This window comes from Mya arenaria, chromosome 13 (assembly GCF_026914265.1).
Source record: "Mya arenaria isolate MELC-2E11 chromosome 13, ASM2691426v1".
NCBI classification, from domain to species: domain Eukaryota; kingdom Metazoa; phylum Mollusca; class Bivalvia; order Myida; family Myidae; genus Mya; species Mya arenaria.
The window spans coordinates 11204252-11214726 of NC_069134.1; the positions used below are offsets into that span (position 1 = coordinate 11204252).

Below are 10475 nucleotides of genomic sequence, written 5' to 3' on the forward strand. Positions count from 1 at the left end.
TGGACTATTCAAAAAGGAATTGACAACTATCTAAGAAAAAAACAACTACAGTGATACGGGATTTTGAACACTCAAGTGTTACGTGTTACGATATATGGATGTTATATACTTGTATAAGCAGCTGGAAAAATGGCTTATAATGGAACTGACATGGACATTATAAATATTACATGAACATGTATATAAACTTTAGAAATGCTAATGAGATGAAGGTATTGTTGATCGGAGATATAATAACCATTTAATGTGTTTGTTACATGTTTAAACATCAAATATGAAAGAAGACGAGTACCATACTATGTTATTATTTTATGTTGTACACTTTACCAAAGATTGAGACAAATATACTTAAGAAACACCTCCTGGTCTTCTAAAAATATATTAAAAGTTGTGTTACTATGCAACTCAACTACAAAATACTGTAAAATTATCAAATGTGGATGGAATTAAGAATTGTTTTCTGGAACAGTTTCTGCAATATTCTTTATTATTCTATTCATATAGCATACTCTTATCAAGAGCTGTTGATAGAAAGCCATGCTTCGACAATGAATTTTGCAAACGAAATACTATGTTGCCAAAGTTGTTTGCAAAGAAAAATATTATAAGGTTTTTTTTATTTAAAGAAAGCCAACTTATCCCGTTCTTTGATGCTCTGAACAACTTTGAAGTTTTAAATCAAATATATAGGTAGTTAATGAGACAGTGTATTTACTTCTGATCCTTGAAAGCAAAATTCTGAAAAGGGAAATAAAAAGTAAAGTTAAATTTATGTTGGAAGCTGGTTGAGTTTTTATAAATGATAAATCCAAGAGTATTTATTGAGATTTGTGAATGATAATGCAATGGCTTGCAGGCAAAACTATAAACAGTTGTTCCGACCCAAAGACCCATAATTTGCATTATATTTGCATTATATCTAACTAAGACTTATGACATGTGTTATCTTTCTTTGTTGTAATAAGACAATGTATATCTCTCAATTCTCATTCGGAACTCCTCGGCCATTTTTATCGAAAACAACCTCGGATGTATTTGGACGGTATATATACTCAAAAAGTGGTACGTTTAAGTCCGCTGCAAGTAGATCGCGTAGTAATTTTATTAAGCAGTTATTTGGGAATCTTAATTATGTTTGCGATAGTACACTTCACTTGCAATCAATTTAAATACATCTCTAAAACACTACATTTAAGTTATGATATAATTCAAGAATTTACGAACTACTTCAAATGATGTACCGGCAAACATCCAAGGTTATTTTCGATAGAAATGGCCGAGGAGCTCCGAATGTCTCAATTCCGTGTAGTTGATGCTACTGTAGCGAAACCGTATATTTGCACATTTGCCACCCTTTGTTCTAAATTGGCAATTTGCTTTAACAAAGTTAAATGTCTGGCGGAGGGGTTATGATTATTGTGACCACTTATCTTTAAATGCACTTTTGGCTCCTAGCAGTAACTGGTTATCTAGTTATGGTTACCATAATAACTGGTAAACTAGTGTGACGAATTTTACCACAGCCGTATTAAAATAGTTGACTGTAACCTTAAAAGTTGTTCCTCTTTTTATTGTGTCCACCATTGATAATAGCTCTTCTATACTTTTTTAGTTTTACCCCGGACAAGCAGTTTCTTATCAATGCATAAGTTGCGTATATAGGTGAAATGGGAGATCATTCAGCAACGACCGAGGCTAGGAAATTGATTATTGGGCATTGCACCTGTACATATTGCACTCCATGTTTGAGGTTTTATTTAAATCCCATCGACATCGATTCATTTTATCTCTGGATATAAAAGGGTGTTAATACTGATAAAATTGCTCAATATGTCAATAAACGAGGAGCACATGTGTCAACTACTGATGTGTGTGATATGAAAAGTCAAAGTCCAGATGTGTTATTTGTCTCGATGCGCGGTTCTAGCAGCCGACCTGATTTCAGCTTGTTTTACTAATAACTTTAGAAATGAATATTGATTTTGCGTGATTGATATATTTAAATTGCGCTGTTCCTGTTATTCTCAAGCTTCTGTTATTTGTTTGTGTGTTGACTGAAATAACAACACATTTGCGGTCTATCAGAACAGAATTATGATGATATAAACATGAATCATAAAACATCATATAAAACATACAATTGTGATATACTCATTACCAATATTTCAGTGCTAGAATTGAGTTATAAATTGCGTAAGCCTGTAGTACCGAGTGTATACCAATTTATACTCTTAAGAAATGTGCATAACTAAATAATAGTAGCTATAGAAGCTATAGTAGAGTTTACAATGCAATTTTGTTTTTCACGTATTTTTAAAATCTTCAATTCAAGTCTTTGGGAGCGAAACAGCCCACATTGGAATCAACTTTGTTTCCTTCTTTGACTCACAATTGACGTGTCTGGTAATTTATTTCAGAACAATCTGCTAATTCTGAACTGTGGCCTCCTCTCTTAACGGTTCATCGACGATCACAGCAATCTCAGCAATATTGTGATTGGAAGGTTTATCACACGAATACGACCTGCCACACTGTCCAAAAGTAGCATTATTTCATGTGCACTTGATATCATTATTTTCTTGCGCACAATCGTCGTTTTCGTCCCATGTGTCATCATGACTTACGTCCGCTTCCTGTGTTATTTTTGCATACAAATTGTCAACTCTTTTCAACAACGTTTTCACTTTCTCTTTCGTTCGTTCTATTTATTTAGTGTTCATTTTACGCAGGATTGACAATGCTTCCATACAGGATCTTTCATTATTTGGCTGGGTCGGGGATGGAATGGCATTCCTTTTTTGTGTATGAGGGTGAACCTACATTATGGTGGGCCAATTTTAATGCATAATTTTGAGAAATGGACTGTTTGGCTTTCCCTTCACGACTTCCGACAGTGTAAGCCGCCCTTGTACCTCTGTCTTACGACTCGGTACCTCCTGTACAACCGATATGTTTCAAGTAAAGCAAGGCCATTACTCTTATAAATATGACTAGGTTTTGCATGCTATGTGCTCTGACGGTATGAAAAAAATATCTTGATAAATGAACACACGTTTGTTTAGAATCAAGGCGCACTGACGGTTAGGGCTCAGTTGGCGCAGATCTAATATAATAACTGAAGTGGTATGACTTACAGAATCTACGTTTGACACAATCAATTATGAGTATATCAAGTAAAAAACCTGTTTAGGTCTACAGACATCAACAGAACTGTGGTGCATGGCTTTAAACATTAATTAACTGGTGGTCAGTTAGATAGCTCACGTTAAGGGGCTGGTTTTAACAAAACTATTTTGATAATTTGGCTTGTTAAACGTCAAATAAAAACACACAAGATCACACTCTCGCATATCTATAACCATGCAAACGAGAGTGATTAATTGATATGATTTTGTTATAACTTATTTTACAGTCGTTGTAAAATATATAAGTTTAATCTAAAATAAATTACAATTTCTGAATCGCAATGTTTCCTTATTTGATAGTCAAGTTCCTCTGCTTCCGAGCATTTTAAGAACTTTTAAGGAGCAACTGCGAATATCTCGTTTATATTTGCAGTGGTAATGTACTGAGTACAGACATTGTTACGCATACTGTACGGAGTATAGTCTTTATTATGTACTGGAGATTATTGTGGCATTTACATGCGCTCTATGAATGTTCCTATCACATTGTTTAAATTTAGCATTCTTTGATTTTTAGCACTTTTTGGATGGTTTCTGTGTAAATATTTTGGCTTTCAATGACTGAGAGTTATGGCTGAGTTGGGGCACATTCCTTCAGTAGACTCCCAAACAAACTGCATCTTGTACTGTTTAGCTTATATTTACTATAAAACAGGTAAAACACTTATCGTTACTGTGAGACGGCATTGTTTACTCCGTATATGGGCTACTATATATATATATACCATTGAGTGGAGAGAAGCAAATAAATATAAATTCACACAAACACGTAATTATTTTGAAATTATGAAAACACACCATACACGATGCTATGTCGAGGACTTGTAGACATTCAAAAACATGTACAATGTATCCGTGCGGCTCATTGATAGGGTTGCTAGTAGCTGCTAGATAACAGAGGAGTTTCAATGAGTTGATAAATTATGTAAAATTTAGATAACGTTTTGTGGTGAATTAAAGGTATAGCATGTAGGATAATAAGATAGCATGTAATAAAATGTAACGCAGTGGGACTAATTCTTTATCGAGTAAATTTGAAGGCTTTACTGAATCAGGTTTAAAGGTAAAATACATATGATTTTATACTATTTTTTTAGCTTTTTTAAAATTTGAGCTTGAGAAATTATTTTAAATAACTATATATTAAAGGACAACGTTTGGATCAAAAGGTTGAGTTCCAATGGCTAATTATAGCCATCTACAAAGAATACCAGTAATTGTTAATACATTTTTTAAAAGTTTTATACATGACTTACACGAGTAATATCAATTGCTGAATTTGATTGATAAAATGTATCCTACTCATTATTGTGTTTTTTTTTCTAGTGAGAAAAATGTCTGAAAGAGGAATTCAACTTTTCCTGATCAAACGCTGCTTGTGGAATGTACTGAGACGTTTATTTTTCGTATATCTGGTGAAAGATGTACAATCAAGATGTTGGCAGAACAAGTCTGCGTTAGATTTACCATTTGATTTGAATGGACATGCAACTGTATATTTGAACGTTTTTCGTCGTGCAATCATGTTTGAAAAATTTTTGCTGATGAAAAATTCATTATTTGTGACTTTGCAATTTCCCTCAAACAATACGTTACATTACCTACAACTTTTCCGTTTCGATTGTATGCTGAATGTCAATACAGTTGTATATTTCCTTTTTAGTGCTAGATTCAGATGTGTTTTTAATGAAACCATGCTCCTGTTATACAATTTTGAAGGGATGTTTCAGTGCATCCTCGATGATGCAGGCCAGTTGGCACTTATGATATATAATTTAATGAAGCTAAACATCACGTGCTGGAAAGCAAGTTGTATGTACATAGGACTGTTTACAGTCCATGCCTTTACCTTAGTTTTCCTTCTGGATTGTGTTTCCAGGACAACTTATGCTTACACAGAGGGAATGGTTCGAACATCATTTCAAGAAGAACTATCAACTCAAAACAGGTCTCATTATTTTAATACCGAAGTAACTTTGGCACGTTCTGATTATAAAGGCATTGTTCAAATGCATGACGTATACATAAGAGATATCAATATCTCTAATTTATATCATTTTTACAAAAGAAAACAGGAATCTTTTAGGGAAAAGTATCCATTTACTTACATAAAACTCCTTCGATATAAAATGGAGGATATATCAATGACATGTTCATATTTATCAAAAACAAACGATAGAAAAGTGTACTGGATTAAGGATGGCGGACCTGTGTCAACAAGTCAACGGTATAGGGCGGATGTAGAATTCCAAGAAAGTGATAATAATGAATACAAGTATTTAGTATACATAATGCTAAATATAAGTACTGTTCTGGAATCAGACTTCGGTACATTTCAAGTGGTTAGTAATGGAACTATAAACAACACTGATATGAAAATTTATTTCTCAACCACAGTGTGTGTGTTTGAACTGGAACAAATAATGGAATTTTTGGAACTGCGTTACAGCTATCCTGGACATGTTTTTAATTCAGGTGTTCATACCTACCACACCAATGATATAAATGATGATGTAGACTTTTTTTACATGAACAATGACAGAGATTTTGAGACAGTATGCTCCGGTCATATAAACGACTGTTCACTTGGTGCTAGGGTTTCTGTAATGTTTGATTTAAAATCAATTGATGTTTTTTCCTTTATGTTTGTAGCTGTCCCTAAACGTAATGAAGCACACGAATATCCACATTATATGTCAACAAATAGATTTTGCATGTGCAACTCAGGGTTTGGACTCTATAGGGTTGTGATTCGAAGGAGCATATACAACTATCTAAAAAAATAAGACAGTGATACGTGAGTTTGAACACCCAAAAAAGTTTTTAGTTTTACCCAAAACTGAGACCTCGTACTTACGAGTTATGGATGATAAATACTTGTATGAGCAGCTGGAAGAAATGGCTAAGAATGGAACTGACATGGACATTATTCAAAACAACATGGACATGTATATAAATATTATAAATGCTAATGAGAGCAAGGTATTGTTGATCGGAAATGTAATAACCTTTATAACGTTCCTTTGTTATATGTTTATATCAACAACAGTTTTTTCTTTCCCAATATGGCTCTACTTTAAAACATTTGTGAGAATACCAGGATATGTCAGACGGTACATGCAAAGCTCTATTGACACGCAACAAGACTTCCTAGCCTTGGCACAGGAGGTACCAGGCATATTCATTTCCCATGCCGAGGAGCAATACACCTTTGTGGTTAATGAACTTCTGACATTTTTGGAGAACGACTGTTCTATCAAGGTCCTACTTCCAGAAAGAGATTTCCATCCGGGGCAAAACATTTTCCTCTTGTATTCAAAGTTTATACATTTTATCCCAAGCTTACATGGACGACAGTTTTTGCAAAAATCTACAACTGGAGCAACTAATTTTGCCAAAGTTGTACCATAACGATGACTCCAGGAAAAGTGTGCTGTTCATTAAAATAGAAAGGCATATGATATGTCCATCATATTGCCCAAAAGTATTGGACTGGACAACTCATCTGTCTCATAGAAAGAAACTCATGAAAATCTGGCAATGGTTTCAAACCGGACATTTGAAAAATTGAAAAGCTAAAATTGAGATAATTGTTGGTCATTTTTTTTTCTTTCTTAAAACTTTGATGCTGTTTCAATACTGGAAGCAGACTTGTTGATTATCATTATCATGTTCAATACAGAAGATTTTCTTACACTACTGTGTGTCCAATTGTTTTGTTAGAAATATGTTTAAAAATTAGCATTGTAGATTATGTGCAAAATATTTATTATTCTTTCCCGCTTTGCTTCTAAATTTTACAAATTAAACATTGTAATCAAATTTTAATATGATAAGGTCTTCTGATTTTGGAGAACCAAATGGTCCGCTTCAAAACCTTAAGGATTTAAATCAAATAATTATACGAGTAAATATACTGATAAAACCATTTCTGAACATTGCTAGCAAACGTCGAAAGGAACATCAGTTAGACTATAGTCAATCATAAGTAAACCTAGGTAACTTTACGATGGATACCATTGAGAAAGATGATGGAGTTTTTCATAAATGATGTATTCAAGAGCACTGAATATATGTGCAAGATAATGGTTTGCATGCAAAACTTTACCATTTTTTTCTGTCCCAAAGTCTAATAATTTGCATCATATCCAACCAAGACTTATGACATGTGTTATTTTTTTTTTCTTTGTTGTAGTGTGACCATGTATATCTCTCTCAAGATTATTTGTGCTCTAAAGCTTATGCCTTTAAACAGGGTCTTTTTCAAATGTTTGGGCTTGTCCTGTTGTTTCAATTTTAGAGTTACTTGATTTTCCGATACAGCTGCGAACACTGATAAAATATTTAGCCCAAGGACAGATTAGCATAAGAATGTGCATGTTAGTGACTTGTATGCAAACCACTAAATTAACTTGGACTCTAAACCTTTACCAAATTGAATGAGTTTAAACAAGAGATATTTGTCAAACATTATGCCCCCCCCCCCCCCGAGCGCCATGTTGTCAGGATTATTGGGACAATTGGGTGATTAAATATGCATGGACCGAAATAACAGCTGATTTGTTATTGACATTGGATGCCTTTGAGGCAGTGTTAAGATTATGACCATTTAAACAGTGAGGATAGTAGGTACCGTTTTTTTATCATGTTCAGATGATGACTGATATTTGCAGATAAAAATGTATCCTCTTAGCAGTAGGGAATAAGTAAATATGACGAAATTTTATTGATGAATATGAGTTATGACCATGATCTTTGACTCTATGACCTCAAAATCCATAGAAGTCATCAACTGGTCACCCAAAACCTTAATGATAAGTTTGAGGGCCATTGGTGCAGGCATTGTCAAATTATCACACAGACAAGTTCACTGTGACCTTGACCTTTGACCCAATGACCCCATAAGTCAAAAGGGGTCAAATACAGGTCAGGCCCAACCCCCAAATCAAGTTTGAGGGCCATGGGTACATGCATCGTCGAGTTGTCTCTCGAACAACATTTTCGCGTTCAAGGTCACTGTGACCTTGACCTTTGACCCGATGACTCCATAAATCAATAGGGGTCCTCTACTGGTGAGGCTCAACATCCAAATCAAGTTTGTTTATCATAGGTCCAGGCATTGTTGAGATATCACTGGGAGAAGCTTTAACTTTTTCGCGTTAAAGGACACTATGACCTTGACCGTTGGCTCGATGACCCCAAAATCAAAAGTGGTCATCCACTGGTCAGGCCGAACCTTCATGTCAAGTTTGATGACCATAGGTCTAGGAATTGTCGAGTTTGCCTAAGGTCACTCTGACCCTAACCTTTGACCCAATGACTCACTTAATCAATAGGGGTCATCTACTGGTCAGGCCCAACCTCCAAGTCAAGTTTGAGGGCCATTGGAGCAGGCATTGTCAAGTTATCACTCGGACAAACTTTTATAATTCAAGGTCACTGTGACCTTTACCTTTGAACTGATGACCCCTAAAATCAATAGGGGTCATCTACTGGTCAGGTCCAGCCTCCATGTCAAGTTTGATGACCATAGGTCAAGGCATTGTTGAGTTATCACTCGGACAAGCTTTAAAATCCTTTTACCATTCAAGGTCACTGTGACCTTGACCTTTGACCCCTATAATCAATAAGGGTCATCATCTGGTCAGGCCCAAACTTCAAGTCAAGTCATCCAGGAATAGTTGAGTTATCACTCGGACAAGCTTTGGTCTACCTAAGGGACTGACCGACCGACCGACCGACTGCCCTACCAACCGACCGACTGAAATGTGCAAAGCAATATACCCTATTCTTCGAAGGGAGGCCTAAAAATCATAACTTACAATTAAATCAATACAAAGTTATATGGCCTAATTTGGGTGATGCACCTAATATAACTGAAATGTAGTTCTTAATTAAACAAATGAGCAGTTTCTGAGAAGTAGGGACACAGGTTGTGTACGCCACACGTCGTCACATGTGGCAGGATATTTTAAAATTTGTCCTTACAAGTCAAGGTTACAGCCCTGACACGGCCATCTATACTCTTTGTCCTTATATATGCAGCATTCCTACGTAAATATACACTTTGTGTGGCCTTGACTTTAAAGGTAGGAACAATGGTCGTGTACACAACCACCTAGTGTGACCTTGACCTTAAAGGTAAGAACACGGGTCTTGTACATGAAACGTTGTCTTGGTATGTCAAACACAAGTGGCAAGGTTTTTTTTTTTAATCTGACCATAAAAGAGAAAGTTACAGCCCCGACATGACCACCTTTATTCTATGTCTTTATCTGCAGCATTACATAGTTATGAAACACTTTGTGTGACATTGACATTAGCGGTAGAGACACAGGTCGTGCACGTGACACGTCATTTTGGTATGTTGAACACATGTGGCAAGTTATTATAAACTCTGGCTTACAGTCCCGACACGAAAAATTTGAGCCTGACGCACAAACAGACAGTGTGATTTTAAAATGCCCATCTTTGGGCGCATACATATCAGGTAAAAGTCAGTTAATGTAATCGAGATGGAAGGTAGGACTATAGCTCTTGTAAACTGCACTTTATCTCATTCCTTTTTATCTATATTCCAAGGTTACTAATAATAAAGTATTTCAGTACTTAACTTTTTTAGTTATGGCCCGGAGAAACAGTTTCATACTGTTAAAGTGAAATGAGAGATTATTCAGCAATGACTGAAGCTAGGAATTTGATTTTTGCTCTCTGTGACTGTACATATATTGCACTCCATGTTTAAAGTTTCATTCAAATCCCATTGATACACAGATATAAAAGGGTGTTAATACTGATGAAATTGCTTAATGTATCAATAAACAAGGAAAGCATAAGACCAATATTGATGGGTTTGATATGAAAAGGTCAAAGAACAGATGTACTGCCTACAACTCCAGGTGGACCAGATTGTGAACCTGGTAGTCAAAGAGAGGTTCTGGTCGCCATTCATTATGCGCAAACCTTGATCGTCACGCTATAAGAAACGACAACAGCGCCAGCCACCAAGGTTTAAACGGATGTGTGGCAACACACATGATATTCGGCAGGTCTGGCCGTCTCCCCGACAGGACAGTGTGCAGCAGCGTGGAGGTCTATGACAACAGCAGCAGCCCAGATTTCAGTGAGTGGTACCAATGGCAATATAGACATAATAGTCATCAGTCTCATACACTCCCTTACATGACCATACTGTGTGGGTTATATTCTGAGTTTTCCTTACAAGCTGGTTTAAACGTAATATATATAAATATGAACATTGCTTGGTCAATGTAGTGTACTGCATTACTA

General features: G+C 35.7%; 1 protein-coding gene across 1 annotated transcript; it reads left to right on the forward strand.

The window, feature by feature from the left end:
- Positions 1 to 4151: 4151 nt before the first annotated feature.
- On the forward strand, positions 4152 to 6861 carry LOC128214101 (uncharacterized). The gene is made up of 2 exons (XM_052920356.1): positions 4152 to 4248; positions 4512 to 6861. The coding sequence occupies exon 2, from the start codon at positions 4520 to 4522 to the stop codon at positions 5969 to 5971; it is 1452 nt and encodes a 483-aa protein (XP_052776316.1). The 5' UTR covers positions 4152 to 4248; positions 4512 to 4519; the 3' UTR covers positions 5972 to 6861.
- The last annotated feature ends 3614 nt before the right edge of the window (positions 6862 to 10475 follow it).